The sequence below is a fragment of the Myxine glutinosa genome, chromosome 11, assembly GCF_964187855.1.
Source record: "Myxine glutinosa chromosome 11, kmMyxGlut1.1, whole genome shotgun sequence".
NCBI lineage: Eukaryota > Metazoa > Chordata > Myxini > Myxiniformes > Myxinidae > Myxine > Myxine glutinosa.
The window spans coordinates 103,888,315-103,911,992 of NC_136271.1; the positions used below are offsets into that span (position 1 = coordinate 103,888,315).

The 23,678-nt window shown below is 49.1% G+C and overlaps 1 protein-coding gene across 1 annotated transcript in view; it reads left to right on the plus strand.

Annotated features, from left to right (window-relative positions):
- LOC137437055 (hepatocyte growth factor-like protein) overlaps positions 1-23,678 on the plus strand; it is a 173,184-nt gene that overhangs the window by 135,337 nt on the left and 14,169 nt on the right. Inside the window, exons 14-16 of the mRNA XM_068131392.2 lie at positions 10,744-10,890; positions 19,681-19,784; positions 22,717-22,850. Of these exons, the coding sequence (XP_067987493.2) occupies positions 10,744-10,890; positions 19,681-19,784; positions 22,717-22,850 (385 nt within the window). The remainder of the gene's footprint in view (positions 1-10,743; positions 10,891-19,680; positions 19,785-22,716; positions 22,851-23,678) is intronic.

The following is a 23,678-nucleotide window of genomic DNA, read 5'->3' on the forward strand; positions in this document are numbered from 1 at the left end:
GCAGATGCGCGATCCAGCTAAAGCAGCCAAGAGAGAACGAGACGTGAGGGGGTGCTGATACTGCAGCAATACGCCGAGACCCTCTAGTCTAGGCCCTATTGCCGGTTGTGGAGACGCGGAGCTGCCAGCTGCTGTTGGCTTCGAGCACGGAACGTGGACCTCGACAGTGTGGAATTGCCCGGACCTTCCTGCCCTGCCATCGGCTTGGACCTTCTCCTCCCTCCAGTGATTCCTGCCATCATTTCCCCCGTGTAAGTGTGCCCGTTTGTCCGTCTTTCATGTTGTCTTGGGGTTTATAAGTAAGACTGCCATATATATAAGCTAATCATTGCACTATGTCTCCTGCTCCTTCCATTGCCTTGTAAATCATATTCCATTTCTTTTCTGCTTTAGTTGTGTGTAAATAGTAATAAATCTTGTTATTCCCTACTTTGTCTTTACTTCTTCATGCTCTTTCGGTCGCTTTAGAGGTTTCCATATTGAGTGTACGTGGCGCGATTCGGCCAACGTTCAGGATCGGGTTTAGTGAAGGCTAATGACTCGAACTTCGGGTTGCTAAAAACCGCTCGGCAACTAACTAGACCATCCAAACCAGGGTTCGAGCGGTATTTGTCTCCCTAGTCTGCGGATGGACGGATAAAGGTATTCGGGATAGACCCTGGACCCATAACCCTGATCCGTTCCATCCCATGGGATAGCGTTACAAGCGCCAGGACCGGGGAGACGGCCAGCTTAACAGGACAAGGGGCTAATCACCCCTTGCTAACGGGAGAGCCGTCCCCCGTATCCGTAACAATTGGTGTCAGGAGTGGGATTCGAACCTGGGACTAAATTTATTTAGCCCAAATTTTGGACACCAATTGTACTATTGGCCGTAACAATTGGTGTCTGGGAGTGAGATTCGAGGCCCGAACCAAATTTTCTATAACATCAAAAAAATATATATATTTGGTCGAAATTACGAGCGGCCGAAATTTTGTTTAACATCCCAAATTGAGTCGTGCCATGGACAATCAAGGCGATCGGATGCAGGTGGGTGAGCTAGAAGAGGGGTTAGGGGTAACCCAGAACCACAGGGAAGAAATGGAGGAGAGCAATGAGGAGGTGGTTGAGGGAGTATCAGGCGCACAAAATGGCGCCCTCGCGCACGTGGTTGGAGAGGCGCAAAATGGCACCTCGCACAAGCGCGTGGTAGCCGAGCCCGCTGTATCAGCGGGCTTTAACATGCAGCCGTTTGACATGCAGCAGTTCATGGCACGGTTTAGCGAATACATGGCAGAGTCGAAGTGCGACAACGAAAAAAGAAGCAGGGAAATGGAAAAAATGGGTGAGCAAATGAGGGACGAAGCGAGGGCTAATAGTGAGCGAATGAGGGACGAATTGAGGGGCCAAATGGGAGCAATGAGGGACGAAGCGAGGGGTACCGGTGAACGGTTAGACAATAATTTTGAATGGTTAGACAATAAATTTGCGGGGTTAGACAATAATTTTAAGGGGTTGGACAATAAATTTGAGGGGTTAGACAACGGGATAAAAGAGGTAAAGAATGGGTTAACGGGGCTAGAAGCTAGGATGGACGACAAATTGCGGGCAATAGGGGAGCAATCCGCCCGGGAAATCAAACGGATGGGGAACCAGATAGAGGAGGTGAAAATCGGGTTATACGCTAAATTGGATGCTCAGAGGAATGAATTGGAACAGATGAGGGTGGCATCTACCAAAGAGATTGGAGAAATGGGAGAGGAGATAAGACGAGGTGTAAGCGAGGAGGTCTCGGGGGTATGCGAGGAGGTAAAGCAAGGTGAGAAGCGTATGGAGAAAGAGGTGAGGAATAATACGGCTAGGTTACAAGGGGGCATAGAGGACCTGACACGGGAAGTAGAGCAGCTGACGGTGGGACAAAAAGAACTAGTGGATCAAGTAGAAAAGAACACTGCGGTACTAGGAGGGTTAAAGGCGACACAAAAAGACATCAAGAACGAATTGATAGCGACAAAGAAGGAATGTCAGATGGTACGTGAGGGACTGACAACGAGGTTGGACGAGGTGACGGAGGCAATGGAGACGAAGGACCGAGAGGTGAGGACGCACATAGAAACGGTCAAGGTAGTGTTAGAGGACGAAATTGGGGAGACGCACCGGGAAATAAAAGAGGTGAAGCAAAAGTTAGAGGAAGTGGAAGAGGGGGTGAGTGAAATTAAGAAGAGACGGAGGGAAACTAAGAGGGAGATAAAGGAGGAGGTGATGGAATATGTACAAGGTCGGTGCTCAAATCATGATGGTGTGCTCGCTAACCAGATAAAGAGTTTGCAGGTGGCGAAGGAGGTGCGGAGACGAGGTGCCGAGGTGAGTGGCGATATAATCGGCAATGTATATGGTGTGAGGGAAGCTTCAGTCGGCTTGGGGGTTGGTTTGGACCCGGGTGTTCGTGAGAGGCCGCTGGTGAAGTGTGCGACAGGTACGGTGTGCGAAAGAGGAGGTGTGTGAGAATGTCCGACTATGGGGTGTGTGAGGAAAAAGTGCGCGCCGAGGAGTGAGTGTGCTGTCGAGAGTGAGTTGGTCGTAGCGCGTGTGCGAGGGGGCACATGGAGGCGCGTAGTGGGGAGTGTTACAGAGGATGTAACGAGAGAGTGCACACCTGTGGTGAGTGTTACGGAGGGTGTAACGGGAGAGTGTGCGCAAGAGGATGCGCGAGGAAGGTGTGTAACAGAGGAGTGTATGGGTACAGAGTGTGCTGTCGAGAGTAAGGGTGAGTGCGCGACCGAGTGTGGAGGTGAGAGTAGTGAGAGTGACATGGAGCGTGAGTTGGTTGTGGCAGGTGAGAGAGGATGTACACCTGGAATGGAAGGATGCACACCTGGAATGGTAGAGCGCGTATGAGAATGCACGCTGGAGTTGGTAGTGAGGCACGTGGTTGGGTGTGCAAGTGAGAGCACACCTGTGGTTGTCACAGAGGAGGTGACCGAGGAGGGGGCGCGAAGAGGTGTGTTGGTGAGGTGTGCGAACGACGAGTGTGTGCAAAGGTGTGCGGTGGTCAGGTGTGTGACAAAGTCTGTAAGCGGATTGAGTGTACCTGGGTGTGTCAGGGAAGGTACAATGACAAAGAACATGGAGACGGCTGGATGTATGAGCAAGGAACGGGCTGCGGGGTGTAAGCATGCGAGTGGAGCATCGACGCTAACCGGGTTAGCGGTTAGAACGACGTTTAGCCGAATCGGGCCTTCGGTGCGCGCCGGGCAGCTTCGTGTGGCGCGGGGATCCGCGGGGATTGTGACCGCGGCGGTTTCGAAAGAACCGCCGTGCGGGATCCACGCCGGGCCGCGCTTTGAACGGCCGCGTCCGTGCTCCACTAAGCGGAGCGGGCGGCCCGGTAGGAAGGGTCGTCACGACAACCCTTTGTGGTTGAGGCGTTCCGGCAGGGCGAGATCGGGCCATTGGACGGCTCTGTGCCGAGATGGTGCATGGGATCTCGGCCCGGGTAAGCGTCCCTCCCTGCACCGAGTGCCGGACGCATCCAGCCGCCGGCACCAAGCAACCCGCATTCAAAGCCGAGCTTTGGAGATGAATTGGCGCACCGAGAGGCTCAAGTGAGTAGACGTGTGATGAGGATAGTGTTTTGGACCCGAAATTAAAACGCAAAATTTGATGATTGGCAAAGGATTGGCAGAGTGATGATTGGCAGATGATTGGTAGTGATTGGCAAATTTTTAATTAGCTGGAATTTGGTGTGCAAAATTGGTAGTGAGAGATGCCCGATGTGGTGGGATGGCAACTCTGCCATCTCTCACAGCGGGGGCAAAGGAGCAATAGATTTATGGGGTTTTTGGCAGTGAAAACTAGCCCGGGAGGTTTAGGATATAGTGTGTAGGGACCTAGAGAAGATGACCTTAGGTAACGTTAAGGTTAGGTAGTGACAATGATACCTGTAGTGGGGACGCAGGTAGATTAGTTTGGATGATAATGACGTGGTATGTGCTTAGTTTAAAGGGAAGACCGGGAGCACTAAGTTAGCAGGGCAACAGGTAGTTCAGATGATGCCGTGTGTGTGGTTAAAAGGTGTGATTGCACAGGTGTGCAACTGGACAGGTGTATGGAGCAGTGTTTGAGTGAGTGATAGTGATGTGAGTTGTGCTGACCAAATGGTCCATGAAGGAAGGAGGGTGCAGGTGGCACCAGGTGTGATTGCACAGGTGTGCAACTACAGGTGAATGGAGAACAGGTGTATGGAATAACTGGTCTGGAGTATATGGAGTATTGGAATGGATGGTCGTGGAGTGAGTATGGTGGAAACTGTGGAGTGGAGTGGATGGTGCGAAGGTGTGAATGGGGGAGGATGGACCCCCATCACGAATACCCGGGGAAGGTAGTGTAAGTGTTAGGTAGCGGGTATAGGTAAATTGTGGTTGGATATTGGCATCTGTGGTGCGGGTAGTTGCACAGAAGTGTAGTGATGGGTGCATTAGTGTCGTGGAAATGGCTGGGCGTGTAGCCTGTTAGTGTGTGTAGTTGGTTGACACTCCGCCACTGTTAGGATGTCGGCCAGGTGAGGCCGCAGGTGGGCGCTGGGAGCCGGTAGAGTTGTGGTGGATGGGGCCCGAGGATCCGGAGGACGGACCCGGGTAGCCCAGTGCCAGAGGGCACCAAGGGGTGACAGAGCCAGGAGGGGCCTTCCCCAATTAGATAGGTTAGGGTGAGGAGCTAGGTAAGCTCGGGTGGCAACTGCAGTGGTGGAGGTCTGCAGGTGGGTAGGCCTGCTGGGAGAGCTACACGCCCCAGTCCTGAAATTGTGCAAGGGCACAGGGAGTTGCATCGGGGGAGTGAGACCCCAAATTGAGGAAGCACCACAGTTTGGTCAATGGGAATTTGGTTCTTAAAACCGCATAGAGTAAGATGGCCGATGGTTTGGCAGGGAAAGACCCCGGGTAGTGTAAAGTGTGTTAATGTCATTTAGAGGATAGTTAGGATTAGGAATCTCCTCGCACCATCTACATCCACTCACCTGAGGTGACGCTACGCCGCACCATGCCATGGATGTTTTGTTATTTTATTATTTTGATGCAAATGTTTGGAATGTGAGACGCATCATGATGTGGGTGTGACATTGTGCTGATGTTCCATCTCTTCCTCCTTATGAGGATTGATGATGAATTGGTGATGGCAAATTTGGTTAGAGGGATTGTGGGAACGAATTTGGTATAGGGGAAATATGGGGGAGACGTGACAGTAGTGACGAATTTGTAATGTGTAGATTTTGTACATATGCGGTAAGGGCAAGGGTAGAGTAGGTGACAGGGGGGGTGACGTACGGTAGGGACGAGCTTTTCTCCACTCCGTCTCCATACGCACCTCGCCTTGCATTGCCTTTATTGATGTGTACCCTTGTGACCTTACCCCTCGCTCACCTGTCTTTTCCCCGCCCTTGTCTCCCACACGAGGACACCACGCCACTGGGCGTCGAGGGGAGCGTGCGGAGGTCGCCTTGTGTGCCAGGACCCTCGCAACCAGCATGCATTGCATTGATGTACCACTTTATGGACCGCTGTTCTGCGGCCAAGTACCACTTGATGGACCCCAGGTTCTGGGGCAGGGCACCTCTGCTGGAGACCGGCCATAGTGGCCAGGGAATCTTGCTTGCGGACCTCGGTAAGGTGGCACCTATGCCAAACAGGTGGACCACCCTTAGTTGGCCCCTGTGGCCCTAAATAAAAATGGACACGGTTTGTGCTTTTTATATTTCCAAGTGGGCCGCATGAAGCAAGAAGACATCGGGAAGAACATCGGCCCAGCAGAGAAGGAGAAGACCACCACCAGTTGATTTTTTTTGTGTGTTTATTACAAACAGTAATGACTGTGCACTGGTTGGTGCAGTTGGTGGTTGGTGCTTTTGGGTGCTTTGGTGTTATTGGTACTGGTGCATCGATGCAATGCGTGCTGTCTCCTCCCTCCCAACAGGAATTTCCTTCTCTTTGTTTCCCTAAAAAGAAAAAAAAACACAGGTCCTGGGTTGCGTTGTAAATAGGGAATCACGTCACTGTAAATAATGCTCCCCACCATAAATGTATAGCTTGAAAACAATTCCGTAATTCGGTTATCCTGTGGGCGCAAATCTGTTAGGCAGGGTGCAATGCAACAGGGGGACATATTTATTTGTGTTTTAAAATTGTTGCACTCAGGGTCAGGTTAATTGTAGAGGGAATTACACCTACGTGTCACACTAAAAGTAAAGTTTTATAGGCCCGAGTCCGGGCCTGAAGGAAGGAGGGTGCAGTGTAACGAATTTGAGAAGTGTAACGAATTTGAGAAAATGTAAAGAATGTGAGAATTATGGTTTTGTTGTGTGTACATGGCACCCTCCGTAATGTAAAGAAAGGTCGAAGCTCGTCCTCTTAGTTAATTCCATAAACCTACACACGGGGCACCATATATCCTTTTAAATAGTTAGTCCCTTATTCTATGTAGGCTAAGGATGTGTTTCCCAATAGTTTGACTCTTCATTGCACCGAATTAAATAAGAGTAGGTCCCTCCGATGCCCCATGGCATCTTCCAAGTGCCAGGTTTGCCAGGTTTGCTGCAATTGACTTCTTTAGCCACTTTGCTGCATTTCATCCACTGTTTGCTGCATTTGACTCCATTACGCACGAGGTAACCAACGGAGAAGAAAGGCGTGTCTCCACCTCATCATCGGGGGGGGGGGGGGGGGGGGGGGAGGAGTCAGCCAAGCGCGAGGAACAAGGCGTGGCTTTGCCAAAGCATCATCAAGAGGGGCGGGATCGGTAGCCCTCGCAAACCAATCAAGGCCGAGGCGAGCTGACCGAGGGCGTTTACAACGCACGCGGGTAAGAAACCCAAAAGCACGTTATAAAAGGACACACACGGGTTTCTATAGGGCTGGCTTTTTGGAGGAGATTGAGAGAGAGGTGCGGCAGATGCGCGATCCAGCTAAAGCAGCCAAGAGAGAACGAGACGTGAGGGGGTGCTGATACTGCAGCAATACGCCGAGACCCTCTAGGCCCTATTGCCGGTTGTGGAGACGCGGAGCTGCCAGCTGCTGTTGGCTTTGAGCACGGAACGTGGACCTCGACAGTGTGGAATTGCCCGGACCTTCCTGCCCTGCCATCGGCTTGGACGTTCTCCTCACTCCAGTGATTCCTGCCATCATTTCCCCCGTGTAAGTGTGCCCGTTTGTCCATCTTTCATGTTGTCTTGGGGTTTATAAGTAAGACTGCCATATATATAAGCTAATCATTGCACTATGTCTCCTGCTCCTTCCATTGCCTTGTAAATCATATTCCATTTCTTTTCTGCTTTAGTTGTGTGTAAATAGTAATAAATCTTGTTATTCCCTACTTTGTCTTTACTTCTTCATGCTCTTTAGGTCGCTTTAGAGGTTTCCATATTGAGTGTACGTGGCGCGATTCGGCCAATGTTCAGGATCGGGTTTAGTGAAGGCTAATGACTCGAACTTCGGGTTGCTAAAAACCGCTCGGCAACTAACTAGACCATTCAAACCGGGGTTCGAGCGGTACTTGTCTCCCTAGTCTGCGGAGGGATGGATAAAGGTATTCGGGATAGACCCTGGACCCATAACCCTGATCCGTTCCATCCCGCGGGATAGCGTTACAAGCGCCAGGACCGGGGAGACGGCCAGCTTAACAGTACAAGGGGCTAATCACCCCTTGCTAACGGGAGAGCCGTCCCCCGTATCCGTAACAATATATATAATTATATATATGTATGTATACTGTATATATATATATATATATATATATATATATATATATATATATATCTATACTGTATATATATATATATATATATATATATATATATATATATTAATTATATATATATATATATATATATATATATATATATATATATATATATATATATATATAATTATATATATATATATATATATATATATATATATAATTATATATATATATATATATATATATATATATATATATATATATATATATATATATAATTATATATATATATATTTATATATATATATATATATATATATATACATGTATATATATATATATATATATATAATATATACAGTATACATACATATATATAATTATATATATTAAGACTTAAGTGTCGACTTGCGCGGATGGGATTAAAACCAAATGAATCAATTTTGAGTTTTCCAACCTTTAATGAGCAAATAAACAACTGCTCGACGTTTCGATCGGCAACACGGATAAATGTGCATCCACTGATCTTTCTCAAGTGTAAAGCAAAACAACTCTATACCCTCCCTTATATAAGGGAAAAATATGGTGGGGACATCAAAACCACCAATCAATGCCATTCTGGAACAACTCGTGCCATTCAAATTTAAACCGTAAATCAAATCAAAACCGTTGAACCAACTGAAACCACACATTGGGATGTTACATAAAAACAACCGTTAAATCACACGTTGAATCACACAAAACGTAGCATAATTCAAATAAATCGATGAAAAATAAACATGATTAATTGCTTCAAATGATGGTGGTAACTCAAACGAATTAAGCTAAACGGATACATCGCAAACCTAAAGTAAGAATATATGCCCAAGTGACAGCAACCGAGGTAATTTATATACTTGGTGACGCAGTTTCTCTGGTACGTTTCTGCATGAGAGGGCCAAACGCTAGTGGTAAGTCCAACACTTTCTCTGTGAGAGACACAACAGACTCCTCCACAATCCATGCCTCCAAAAATCCTCCTTCTTCGTTTACTGGGGGCTGCACCCAAAATGCTATTATTATTCCATAGGGGAACATGGCCAGCCTTCAGGCCATGTTTGGCAATGGCAGATCTCTTTGGATCGTTGCACTCGAAGGCCTTGCGATGCTCATTGACCCGTTGTCTTAATGTTCTCCCTGTCTCACTAATATATTCAGCCCCACAAACACAGGGAACTCTGTATACCACCCCTGCCCGGTCATTCCTGGGAAGCTTATCCTTGACATGCATCAGTGCCTGTTTCATAGTGAACATAGGTTTGTAACTTACCCTCACACCTGCCAATTTAACACTCTGCCAATCCTCTGGGACACACCCGGCACAAGAGGCAAAACACAATCACCTTTTGGTTGTTGCTGTGGGAAAGACCTGTAGTGAGAGCTGTTGATAGTGTGTCACGAGATTTCAGAAGAGCTAGGAGAAAGGGAAGGATGAGGAGGACAAAAGGTTTGATGGTGATTGGATGAGGCACAGTGAGGTGTTATTTGAGGGGGGGGGGGGCAGAGCGAGGAAGAAGGTTGGAGATGGAGGTAAGAGTTGGAAGGGAGAGGAAGCGGGGAGGACGCTTTGAGGAGGAGGGGTGAGAGGGGAGAATTGGAGAAAAAATGAGGGTGGGGAGATTTGAAGGGGAGGGGGAGTTTTGAAATGGAGGGGTGAGGGGGGAATTTAGGAGGGGACGAGTGATGGGGAGTTGCGAGGGGAGGGGTGAGGGGGGAGTTTATGAGGGGAGGGGCAAGGGGGGAGATTTGAAAGGGAAGGATGAGTTTGGATCTTAGAAATTGTTGGACGATTAATGGAAAACGAACATTTATTGCAAAATTATTTTTATTGTGATTTTCGAGTCAGAGATCCGTTTGAAAATGTTGGAGGAGGGGTGGAATGCAGATGAATTTCGGGAATGTAGGAAGGAATAACTGTAAGAGATTGAATTTTTATTTGAAATGAAGAGATTTGGTGAGCAAATCGAAAACAACCTTTTCAAGAAGAAGAAGAAAAGTGTTATAATATACAACAGAATACAACACTTCAGGGGAAAGTTTAAACATTTAAAAAAGAAACCGTGAAAACTATCTGGGGAAATTTCCTAAATGAGGGCATGAAGAATTCCGAAGGGGGATTAAGGATTCCAGCACAGGTTCAGAAGCAGGAACAGAAGAATAGAAGATTGACAGCCAGGTGAGCAGAGAGTGAAGGAATAGGGAGGTGTATAAGCAAATGTGTTAGTACGGGAGGAGAGACCTACTTTTTAAATTCTTCTTTAATATGTTTTTTTGAAGGTTAGGTGAAAGTGGATCAGAGGAAGAAGGATAAAGTTGAAGAAGTATGGTGAAAACTAGAATTGGAAAGGTGTCAGCTGGAGAGGATTGAGTTATGAAGGAAGGAGAGAAAAAAAAACTGGTGGGGCGAAACACGTGGTCGAAGAACGAATGAACACGGGGAAGTTAGATTAATTTTTTTTTTTTTTTTTTAAATTAAGACTTTAAAGGGTAAGATGTTCGGGGAAGTATGGGGTGAACAGAAAGACTGGAAAAAACAGTGAGAGAACGAAAGTAAATGGACCACAATGGATCAGTGCAGGCTTTTCCCATTGGTGCACGTCTATCGGTCCGGGTGAGCGTCTGTCAGATCAGTGCAGGCTTTTCCCATTGGTGCACATCTAGCAAGGGCCGGTTCCTGCTGTTACAGCTTATACAAAATCCTAGTACACTTAGGAAGCTTTCAACGTAGCCCTCTCTCCCGCCCCTTGTGCACGCAGGAGCGAAGGCAAGCCCCTGTCCCTCCACTCTGCGCATGAATGTTCCTTTGTGCAGTACTTGGCATACGTATGTTGAATGATCCGGTCTTCATGCTCTCTTCGACATTTGTTTGAATGTGTGTGGTACGGGGGACAAGTTTATTGTTTAATGGATCTGAAGCCTAATCACAAGCCTGCAGGAGTCACCTCTTCATTCTGCTTTTGTGCGTGTGTGCACATGTACACCCAACAGTATGGATCGGCCAGAAACGCTGGTTGTTCGACTGGGAATGCGGAAGGTGACTGACGCAGTGGATGACGAGAATATCGAACAGATTCCAGTCCATCGTCTGGTATGTGGTCCACCATCGTCCAAGCTTATTCTCCTCCAGCTGGTCAGGTAGGCTACACTAATAAGCGAAATTTGATCATTAGTTTTCCTGATTATAGCAATAAAACAACCAATTATCTTACTATAATTCACCAAATGTCCGTCCGTCCATTCGAAGGTACCGCAAAAATGGCTCAACTGATCGCAACGATATTTTGGGTGGGTATTTCTGGGACCCCCTGGAGTAAAATAGGCTATATTGTTTTTCCAATTTTTCCAAGTTTTCCAATTTTCCAGTTTTTCCAAACACGATGGAATAATATTTACCGATATGAACAGTGATGTGGCTTTTGTTGAAATTCTACAAATACTGTTTATTCTACGTACCAGGAGAGAGTAGATCGACTCCTGACAAACTCTTCCTATATAAACGTGTGACTCCGAAGTAACATGGCAGCGTGTGCAGGGCGACTGAGAAACAGGTGTAGCGGCCGCTTCCATGTTACAGATTCGGCACGCACTCTTCACACATAAACGTGCGACTGAGAAAGACGTGTAGCAGCCGCTTCCGTTTTGCAGAATTCAATCTTTTTTCAAAATGGGCGTCATGTACTGTTTAGATTTTGATGATTTGTGTGTGATATGATTGAACGGATGTTTGTTTATATGAAGCGTTTAAAAGAAAAAAAAGTCTTCAATTTCTGATATTTTGCCTTTTCATTTGGCTTCCCAATTGAAGCCCCGCCCGTAGGGCGGGTACCGTTGTGAGTTTAAATAATTCCAAAACACCATTAATAGCGAGCATCACAACTAAACTATAATTATTACCTCTGTCTACCTTTGGTGGCTTTGAAGCGAGTACAGTGCGGGTGAGCTTTGGTAGATGGAGGTAAATTATGTTTTCACCTCTCTCTGGTTGGCTATCTGGTTGTCTGCAGGCAGGATATCTCAAAAAGTTATGTATGGATTCCGACGAAATTTGGCGAACGAATTGACTCGAAATTTGGCTCGTGCATGAAAAGGCCGAATGGATTCGATTTTGGAGACGATCTGGATCTGAATCCAGATCCAATAATTTTTAAGTGATTCGTTACCATTGTGATATTGGGCCAAAAACGATGCACAATATCTCAAAAGATGTGGATGGATTCGGACAAAACTTATTGGATGAGTTGGGAAGGTGCCAAGAACAAGCCGATTAGGATTTGGCTCAGGTCCGGATACAGATCCGGCCTATCAGTGGGATACGAAATGTAACCTGGTCAGCCTGGCAGAGGTATGCTCTCTACCGAGTGCCATTCTAGTTTGTTGTGTTTCTCGCACAACCTCAATTTCCTGGATTAGCTGACAGTACTGTTGACACAATCAGACAATAAACAAGAAGAAAAAGACATAAGATGTCATAGCCCCTGTGGTTTTAGTAATTTTGTTGAACAGTCAGGTACCGTTTTAGTAATTTGGTTTTAGTAATTTGGTTGTACCGTCACCGGAATGGTCATTAAAGGCCGCCAGTCAGCCATCTTGGTCGGATTACAAAACAAAATCTTCTGCATATGTAAACTCTCATCTATTGTGTTTGTGCCAAAGTTTGAACAAAATCGGTCCATGCATGTCCGAGAAATGGTTGGGGACATGTTTAAGTAACAAAATGGCCGCCAGTCGGCCATCTTGCATCTAATCTCGAAAATAAATGACGCGTATGTAAGCCATCATTCGTTATCTGTTTGCCAAGTTCGAACAAGATCAGTAAATGAATGTCCGAGAAATGGTTGAAGACATGGTCAATATTGGGTTTTTCTTCAAACTAAAATAGCCGCCAGTCTACCAGTCGGCCAACTTCGATTAGATCACAAAATACAGTCAGGTGCACATGTATGCCGTCATGTACTGTGCTTGTGCCAAGTTTGAACAAAATCACATGATGCATGTTCAATAAATGGTTTGGGAGACGTTTAAGTAACAAAACGGCCATCGGTTGGCCATCTTGGATCTGATCTTCAAAAAAATCGACGTGCATATGTGAGCCATCAATTATTTATCTGTTTGCCAAGTTTTAACAAGATTGGTAAATGCTTTTCCGAGAAATGGATGAGGACGTGTTCAACATCAGGATTTTACATCTGCCAGTGGCTGCCAGTCAGCCATCTTTGATCACATCGTGAAACAAAATGATGTGCAGATGTATATATGATTTATCTAAATGTCTAACTTTAGGGGTTTCTAAAGGTTTGGGTTTTTTTTAAATACAGAAAGCTAGTTCTGTGGAATAGGAGGACAATAGCACTACTATAGGTGTAGAATAAATTCAACGCTAACTTGGTGTATTACTATGCCATATGGCATGATCAAACCCCATCTTGTTATTTTAGCTCAAATAAATTGTGTCAAAGATGTATAAATTCCTTACCACCCCAAGTCCTGCTTAGTCATTTCATTTGATTTCTACTAAAATTATCAATATTTCATTCATGCAGGTCGAGCTTTATTAGCACATAATGTATTCTTTTCGGCACGCTTCTTCTTCCTCCGTATGCAGCACAAGGCTGTAGGGTAGCGTCATTGGCTGCGGTCGCGGCTGTGCCGCTGATGTGGTGCCCTCTGCTGGTTAGGGCAGGAATTTGTAATTTGTTCATGGTGCTGGCGACAGCTCGCCTACTCTTCACAAAGGACACTGTGGGATATTTAACGTTGACCAACAAACGTTGGCAGACAGCATAGATGCAAGTGTGCGTACCTCTTGACCATCCTGTCAGCCTCTATATACACACTCAAGTTGTGAAACAGCACCAGGTAAATAGTCATACAGTAGGAATGCTTTAGACATGAATCCTGTAGTGGAATTGTAACTTTGCCACAGCTTCAAAGTGCATCCAGACCTGTGCACATTGATGCCAACTCGTTGCAGTGAGGATTAATGTCATCAAAAATGAAATGGAAATCATTTATAAGAGAAGAAGCTCTTCTTTGAGCCTCTGTCATTCCTATTTGGACACCAATCTCATGATTCAGGGGTCGCGGGTTCAAATGCCATTTGCCATTTTTGATTTCGCAGTTATTGAGCAATGGCCTTGTGACTCGTGCAAAAGCACACTGAGGTTTCTTTCCCAATGTTCTTGTCCTGCAGGCATATGAGCAACCCTTTGTGAGTCTTCGGTTTATTGCAAAAATAAATGAATAAAAAATATCAATGCGAAATCGATTGAAAGAATTGGATGAATGGTTGGTTACTCATTTCTGTTATAGGAGTACACTAAAGCGCGGCGTTACGCGCGCTGCTTGTGAGCAAGGAGGAAGCGGACAAGCGGTAACATATAAACGTCTTTATTGTAAGACTACACTGTAACACTGAACTCCTCCGGGCTGGTCGCCCGGTGTATATCATGAGGCCACGCCTACCCCTCGGGCGTGGCCACCGCCCACTTGGTGCGTGGAATGATGTTACCACGCCAGTGGGCTTTTGTGTCCGCCACACGCGCCCCCCCAGAATTCCCGCGCACCTGGAGGGCCAGTTTGCGGGGCAGACGAATGACCCGGCCGAAGCGCCCCCTGGCGATCGGCGGCGTCCGGGGTGCAGGGATACCAGGTGGGATGCCCCTGGCTGCCCCTGGGATGGGTGCAGGACCGGGGGGCGCCGTGGCGGCGGGGCTGGGCGGTGCCGGGGGTCCGCCCGCAGGAGGGCGGCCCCGACGTGGGGGTCGGGCCACTGGCGGTGGATGGTCCACATCGAGGTGGGCCGGCTTGAGGCGGTCTACCGAAACGCGGTCAGGAGTACCGCCGATGTCCAGGGTGAAGTGCTTCGCCCCGGTCTCCAGCACGCGGAAAGGCCCGTCGTACGGGGGCCGCAGTGGTGTCCGATGGGCATCGTGGCGGACGAAGACGTACTCCGCCGTGCGAAGCTCCGGGGCGACGTGCGTCGGTGGGTGCCCGTGGCATGCCGTTGGCACCGGGGCGAACCTCTGGGCGGTCTCTTGCAGAGCGGAGCGCTGCTGTGCCGCGGACCATGGTGCCGTGGAGTCGGGGAGGAACTCGCCCGGCACCCGCAGCGGTTGCCCGAAGACCAGCTCCGCCGCGGATGCGCGCAGGTCCTCCTTGGGTGCCGTCCGGAGGCCCAGCAGGACCCAGGGGAGCCTGTCGACCCAGCCGCCGTCGCGGAGGGTGGCCCGGAGCGCGGCCTTCAATGAGCGGTGAAATCGCTCACACAGGCCGTTAGCCTGGGGGTGGTAGGCCGTGGTTCGGTGCAGCCGGACCCCGAGCCCCTGCGCAACCGCCCCCCAGAGCTCTGAGGTGAACTGGGGGCCGCGGTCGGATGAGATGTCTGAGGGGGGCGCCGAACCGGGCGACCCAGGTGGCGATGAAAGCCTGCGCGACATCGGCCGCCGTTGTCGACGCCAAGGGCACGGCCTCCGGCCACCGGGTGGTGCGGTCCACCATGGTGAGGACGTAGGTGAAACCCCGCGAGGGGGGCAGAGGTCCCACCAGGTCCACGTGGACGTGGTCAAACCGGCGTTCCGGCACCGTGAACGGGGCCAACGGGGCCTGGGTGTGCCGGTGCACCTTGGCGCGCTGGCACGCGAGGCACGTCCTGGCCCAGCCGCGGACGGCCTTCCGGAGGCCATGCCAGACGAACTTGTCGGCGATCAGCCTTTGGGAGGCCCTCGCGCCCGGGTGGGACAGGCCGTGGATGGTGTCAAACACCTGGCGCTGCCAGCCCGCGGGCACAATGGGGCGAGGACGCCCGAGGGAGACGTCGCACAAGAGGGCCGCGCCCGCGCCGTCGAACGGCACCTCGGTGACGCGGAGGCCCGTGACGGCGGTCCGCAAGGCCTGGACGTCGGGGTCAGCGGCCTGGTCCGCTGCCATCCGGGCATAGTCGATGCCGAGGTGGACTGCGTGGGCGACGGCCCGGGAAAGGCAATCCGCCACCGGGTTGTCCTTCCCCGCGACGTGCTGGATGTCCGTCGTGTACTCGGACACGGCCGAGAGGTGACGCTGCTGCCGGGCCGACCACGGCTCGGTGACCTTGCCCATCGCGAAGATCAGCGGCTTGTGGTCGACGAAGGCAGTGAACGCCCGGCCCTCGAGCAGATGGCGGAAGTGCCTGACCGCCAAGTGAAGTCCGAGCAACTCGCGGTCGAAGGTACTGTAACGGCGTTCGGGCGGGCGAAGCTGCCGGCTAAAGAACGCCAGCGGTTGCCAAGCTCCACGCACCCATTGCTCGTGCACCGCGCCCACCGCGTAGTCCGAGGCATCGGTGGTGAGGGCGATCGGTGCATCGGGCGCCGGGTGCGCGAGCATGGTGGCGTTAGCCAAGGCGAGCTTCGCGCCCGTGAACGCCGTGTCCATCTGCTCGGTCCAGGTAACGTCGCCTTTGCCCGGCTTACCTCGGAGAGCTTCGTGCAGGGGGCGCAGGAGCTGGGCGATACGGGGCAGGAACCGATGGTAAAAGTTCACCATGCCCAGGAACTCCTGCAGCCCTCTGATCGTGCGGGGGCGCGGAAACCCCTTCACCGCCTCCACCTTGGCCGGCAGGGGGACGGCGCCGTGCCTGGTGACACGGTGCCCCAGAAAATCGATTGTGGCGGCGCCGAACCGGCACTTTGCGGGGTTCACAATCAGGCCATGCTGGCCCAGGCGTTCGAAGAGCGTGCGGAGGTGGCGTAGGTGCTCTTCGCGGGACGCGCTGGCGACGAGGATATCGTCCAGGTAGATGTAGACAAAATCCAAGTCGCGCAGGACGCTGTCCATCAGTCGCTGGAACGCCTGAGCCGCATTCTTCAGACCGAAGGGCATGCGCAGGAACTCGAAGAGTCCGAATGGCGTGATGACCGCCATCTTCGGGACGTCCTCCGGCCTGACGGGGACCTGATGGTAGCCGCGTATGAGGTCCACCTTCGAGAAGAAGGACCTGCCCGCCAAACGGGCGGAAAAGTCCTGAATGTGGGGGACGGGGTAGCGGTCGGGAGTCGTGGCGTCATTGAGACGGCGATAGTCCCCGCACGGTCGCCATCCCCCGCCGGGCTTCGGCACGATGTGCAGCGGCGACGCCCAAGCGCTCTCTGAGCGCCGAACGATGCCGAGTCGCTCCAGGGTAGCGAACCCCGCTTTTGCCACCGCCAGCTTCGTCGGCTCGAGGCGGCGTGCCCGGGCGTAGACCGGTGGCCCGACGGTGGGGATGTGATGGGCCACCCCGTGCTTGACGGCCCCCGCCGAGAAGGTGGGCCGCGTGAGGGCCGGGAAGCCGGCGAGGAGGCGGGTGAATGCGTCCGCTGCCGGAAGCGTACAGACCAACGTGGCCGGAACCGAATCGTTCGGCAAGCCGCTTGGCAAGCCGCTCGTTGAGCTGGGCAACGCACACGCGAGCGAGCTGAACGTCTCGGCCTGGACAAGCCGTCTGCGCTTGACGTCGACCAGGAGCCCATTAGCGCACAGGAAGTCCGCGCCAAGCAGTGCCATGGGCACGTCGGCGGTGACGAACGTCCATCGGAAAACCTGCCCTCCAAACCGCAGAGAGAGGCAGCGTTTTCCGTACGTACGGATGGGCGTCCCGTTCGCGGCAAGCAGCGCGGGGCCCCCACCCGCGGCGTGCTTGTCTGACGTGCCGGCGGGAATGACACTCACCTGCGCTCCCGTGTCGCACAGGTAACGGCGCCCGGAGAAGGTGTCCGTTATGAACAGCAGGCTGCTCGAACGGCCGGCGCTCATCGCCACAATTGAGCGCCGGCCCGGGCATTTCCTGACCCGTTGAAGGAGCACGGCGGATGACACCGCCGAGCTTCGTGGCCGAACTTGGCGTGGAACCAGCACCAGGTGGTGGAGCTGGAGGAGCGCGGCTGGCTTCGCCAGGCTGGTGGAGTCGACGGGTTTCCCCGCGGTGGCGGTTTTCGCCGCGGCGGTGGGCGGGGCGTGGCGGCGTTCACGAGGTGCGTATCAGCATGCTGCTGAACCTCAGCGTGCTGTAGAAGATGATGCTGTGGAACATCAGCGTCGAAGGCCGTGACGGCCACGCCAACGCTCGCCCGCGTGTCCGAAGCGGCGAAGTACTTGTCCGCCTCGGCCGCCAATGCTCGGGGTTCCGTTAGCCCGGTCCCGGCCAACGCGAGGCGAACCTGCGCTGGAAGTTGGCGACGGAAAAGCGCCCGGAATAGCGAACCGGGGGCTTCGTCACCCAACAGTGACAGCATATGGTCCATTCGGACCGACGGGCGCGTCTCACCGAGCTCGGGGAGATCCAGGAGGCGGTCGGCCCGTGCGTCGTCCGTAAGGCTGAACGTGGCTAGGAGTAGCCGCTTGAGTGCCTCGTACTTGTGGCCGTCCGGTGGGTGGCGAAGGACGGACACAACTCGAGCGGCCGTGCCGGGCCCGAGGGAGGTGACGACGTGGCAGTAGCGCGTGTCATCGCCGGTGAGGTGCCGAAGCTGAAATTGGGCTTCGGCCTGGACGAACCAGACTTCGGCCTGAGCCTCCCAAAATTCCGGAAGTTTGACGAAGGCGGCCATGGCGATGGCGTCGCGTGTGGAAGGATCGCTCCGGCAGATCCAACGTCGAGGGTCACCAGTAAAGCGCGGCGTTACGCGCGCTGCTTGTGAGCAAGGAGGAAGCGGACAAGCGGTAACATATAAACGTCTTTATTGTAAGACTACACTGTAACACTGAACTCCTCCGGGCTGGTCGCCCGGAGTATATCATGAGGCCACGCCTACCCCTCGGGCGTGGCCACCGCCCACTTGGTGCGTGGAATGATGTCACCACGCCAGTGGGCTTTTGTGTCCGCCACAACACTATACAGGGGCGGATCCAGGAATTTCAAGACGGGGGCGGGTGCATGAAACTATGTTGCTGGGGGGGGGGGGTGTAAAGGGGGGGGGGTCTTGGGGTCCTCCCCCAGAAAATTTAAAAAAATTGATCGTCAGAAACGGCATTTCGTGCGTTCTTGGAAGTTTCTGCAGTTCCTTGTGTTCTTCCCTGGTCCAACAGTTCAGCAGATTCGCACCGCCTGCTCCCTCATCCTGGATCGAACGGGGGGGAGGGTGAGGGGGGGGTGCACACCCCCTGGATCCGCCCCTGCTATATAATTTTTTAGCTCACCTGGAACGAATTTCAGGGGAGCTTATGCAATGGCGCGTCGTCCGTCTAGCAGTCCGTCCGTCCATCCGTAAACACTTGAAACTTCTTTTCTGAAGCCATTGATGGGATTGCGACCAAATTTGGCACAAATTATATTTGTTGTGTTGTGACGAAAGTTTGTTGACGGCATTTTAAAAATCGGAGTCTAAGGGAGTCCACCGGGGGTCGAAGTGGGAATTTGCTTTTTTCTCTGAAACTACACACAATATTTCGATGAAACTTGACCACAACCTTCATCGCCCATGATGTACCGAAGTTTGTTCACGGCATTAACAACATCTGCCCCTTTCGGGGTTTAAGGGGGGGCGTGAGGGGGGGTTGCCCCCAAAATAGGTATTTGCTTTTTCTCAGAAACTACACACGCAATTTCGATGAAACTTCACCACAACCGTAATCACCCATGATGTACCAATGTTTGTTCAAGGCATTAGAAAAATTGGGGTCTGAGGAGGTATATGAGGTTGGGGAAGGGGTGGTTGCCCCCCAAAATAGGTATTTTTTTGGTTGTTTGTTTAAAGTCTTATGATTATGTTAGTATTATTCCACATGCTGCCCTGTCTTCTAGCAACCGTTGAAATTGGTTTAAAATACATTTAGTCAGTGCAGTATACCTTTTATTCTACCAGCTGAGCGCCAGGGGTATTGCCCCTATGTTTTCAATTATTTATTGATAAGATACAGTTGCTCTGTGGTCTGATTAATATTCATAAGATATGCCTATTTTGTACATTGCAGACCAACAAAGCTGAAGCACATTACACCAATCTGCTTGCCCACTCCTGGTTCTCATGTAGAAAATGGCACAGCCTGTGAGGTCACTGGATGGGGATATACTGAGGGTGAGTGTGAAAACAGCAAATATTTGCAGACAAAGGGTTAAATTCTCTGCAATTCACAAAACAACGCATTACATGGTGGTATCCTCATCTCTGAGCTGTGTGGTGATGGACCTGATCCTTGGTGGACAAATCTTGTGAGAAACTTTTGTTCCCGTGTAGTGTCCGTAACATCATGCTATATACATTGTGGGAGTGATTTAACAATCGTTTTTGAGCAAGCCATTAAAATCCCATTTTGCACCCTTTAGCAATAGTATGGTTTTCTTCTGCTTTCTGTACCATTGTGAAAAAGAGTGCAGAAACTTCGGATATGTATGCATCTGCAAATAGATTTTGTAATTTTGAATAACAGGTAAAATGGAATCTTATTTTTGTGAAAACAAGAAGAAAAGGACATAAAATGTCAGCCCTGCCGTGGTTTAGTTATTTTGCTGTACGGAGTTAAAGGCTGTCAGTTGGCCATCTTTGGTCGGATGACAAAACAAAATCTTCTGCATATGTATACTCTCATGTATTGTCTTTTTGCCAAGTTTGAAGAAAATCGATCCATGTATGTCGATAAATGGTTGGGGACACGTTTAAGTAACAAAATGGCCGCCAGTCGGGCATCTTGGATCTGATCTCGAAAAAAATGACGCGCATATGTAAGCCATCATTCATTATCTGTGTATCAAGTTTGAACAACATCGGTTAATGCATGTCTGAGAAATGGTTGAGAACGTGGTCAATATCGGGGTTTTTTTTACAACTAAAATGGCCACCAGTCTACCAGTCGGCCATCTTTGATTAGATCGTAAAATAAAGTGAGATGCACGTGCATGCCATCATGTACACTGCTTGTGTCACGTGAACAAAATCAGATCATGCATGTTCAATAAATGGTTGGGGACACGTTGAAGTAACAAAATGGCCGCCAGTCGGCCATCTTGTATCTGATCTGGAAAGACAATGACGTGAATATGTACGCCATCATTCGTTATCTGTGTACCAAGTTTGAGCAACATTGGTAAATGCATGCCCAAGAAATGGTTGAAGACGTGTTCAACATTGTTTTTTTTTACAACTAAAATGGCCGCCAGTCGCCTATCTTTGATCGCATCATGAAACAAAATGATGTGCATATGTATACCATCATTTGTTGTCTTTCTGCCAAGTATGAACAAAATCGTTCAATACATCTCCGCGATGTGGTTGCGGATGCACAGATGTCAGGACGGGAAGAGACCCAATCCAACAGAGCCCATTTCAGACTAAGTCCAACGGGGATTAATAATAATAATAACAATTAGATCTGGACACTTAAAATATCCTGTTTGCATAGCTTGCAAGTGGAAAACTAGAAGAAATGACACACACACACATACTCACACTCGCACTCACACTTCCCTTCCCGCAGACAGTGTTAAACCATCCATTTTTTTATTATACCATTTCTGAAACTTGTGGAACAGCTCTTACACACAAATCACACACTCACTTACAGACAGAGATATCAGACAATACAAGCTTAACATCAGACAAGCATGGTTGTTGACCTTGCGGGAAGTTACTTCTCGGTACATACTGGGTGCCGGCGGTGCCATCTTGTTACGTCTCCTTTACTCCCTACATTTAGCGGGGCTTTCACGTTTCAGAGTGAAATGTCCTGCCCCAATTAGAGATGACCAATCCATTGGGCTCGTCTACACTCTAGCCTCTAAATGCTGAGTGTCGAGCGAGGAAGCAGCATCTACCATTTTTTAAAGTCTTTGGTGTTGCTCAGCCACAGTTGGAAGCAAACCAACAACCTCCAAGACTCAAAGTGAATGCTGTAACTACAATGCCGTTGGGTAGGTTTTGCAAGCTCATCTGTGGAATATATTTGAATATGAAAAAAACAAACTCGTTGCTTTGTAAGCTATATACAGTACTACCCAACAATTTACTGGCAATTGATGTTCACTCATATTTATATGTCACTCTTCCTGTGAAAGGGAAAAACATAAGGTGCATATTACAATAGTGCAATGTGCACCTTAAACAGCAGGTCAAAGACTGAACACTTGTGGATAAACAATCGGTCAAAGACAGAACACTTGTGGATAAACAATAGGTCAAAGACTGAACAGTTATGGATAAACAATAGGTCAAAGACTGAACACTTGTGGATAAACAATAGGTCAAAGACTGAACAGTTATGGATAAACAATAGGTCAAAGACAGAACACTTGTGGATAAACAATAGGTCAAAGACTGAACACTTGTTGTTAAACAATAGGTCAAAGACTGAACAGTTATGGATAAACAATAGGTCAAAGACAGAACACTTGTGGATAAACAATAGGTCAAAGACTGAACAGTTATGGATAAACAATAGGTCAAAGACAGAACACTTGTGGATAAACAATAGGCCAAAGACTGAACAGTTATGGATAAACAATAGGTCAAAGACAGAACACTTGTGGATAAACAATAGATCAAAGACAGAACACTTTTGGATAAACAATAGGTCAAAGACTGAACACTTGTTGATAAACAATAGGTCAAAGACTGAACAGTTATGGATAAACAATAGGTCAAAGACTGAACACTTGTGGATAAACAATAGGCCAAAGACTGAACACTTGTGGATAAACAATAGATCAAAGACTGAACACTTGTGGATAAACAATAGGTCAAAGACTGAACAGTTGTGGATAAACAATAGATCAAAGACTGAACACTTGTGGATAAACAATAGGCCAAAGACTGAACACTTGTGGATAAACAATAGATCAAAGACTGAACACTTGTGGATAAACAATAGGTCAAAGACTGAACAGTTGTGGATAAAGAAAAAGTCAAAGACTGCAGTGATGCACTAATTCAATTAATAACTGACTGATGAACCTGCTATTTGGTTCATTTCATATTGCCCTGGTGCTTTTGATGAATGGTGTCACCCCTTTTGCAGTCGAAGGACAATACGGAAATCTACTGGCAGGGAACGTGTGGATCATGGAGCGCAATCTATGCCAGGAGTTATCCAGCGAAACAATCTCAAACAACATGATCTGTGCTTATGGTGGAAAAACAGACTTCTGTGAGGTTAGTCCTTGTGCATGTTAACATCAGCACAATACTTCATACTGTGAAGTTAAAGTGTTGTGAAGACCAGCAGTGTCTGATACATACCTTTGTGTGTGTGGACATAAATTTTGTGATCACTTCTGTGGGTGAAGAAAAGACCCCTCGTCATAAATAAAAAAAATTTCAGGAGATTCACAAATGGCAATTGTAATGAAATTGTACCTAAGTTGAACCCAGGTGTTATGCTCTCTCCAACCACTGAGAGGCGTCTATAAGAACTCGGACGACCATCGCTCCGGATCATTCCTGTGACATATAATCTGTGTGACAGCGTAGACTCGAATGGTGCGTATATTTAGATGATCCAGGCTTGCTTGCACTCATTGTCAATTGCTGGACTTCTCCTTGATTATATAATCCTGATATATTGCATGATCGTATTTTTACAGGTGTTGCCAGAGATCGAATTCACATTAAACCTATCATTGGGACAATGTTGTGGATTTGACTTCTGACAACAGCAATTACATTGTTGAATGGAAAAATAAATATTGTAATCACTTTTACGTTATTTGTGATATAAAGCACTGTGATAATGTCTCCTTGAAAGATGAAACACCTTATATAATAACTAGCGGGCACTCTCGCCCTCCGAGTGAGAGTTACCTTCTCGGCACACCTACGGTGGGCAATGTGCTGCTGCATATTCTTGGAAATTCACTTTGTAATTATTGATCACAACATCATACACCATATCATAATTTTGAGAATGTTCCATTATATTTTGAAGACTAGAATGGCACTCGTTAGAGGGCATACCTCTGCCTTGCTGAAGAACTTACGTTT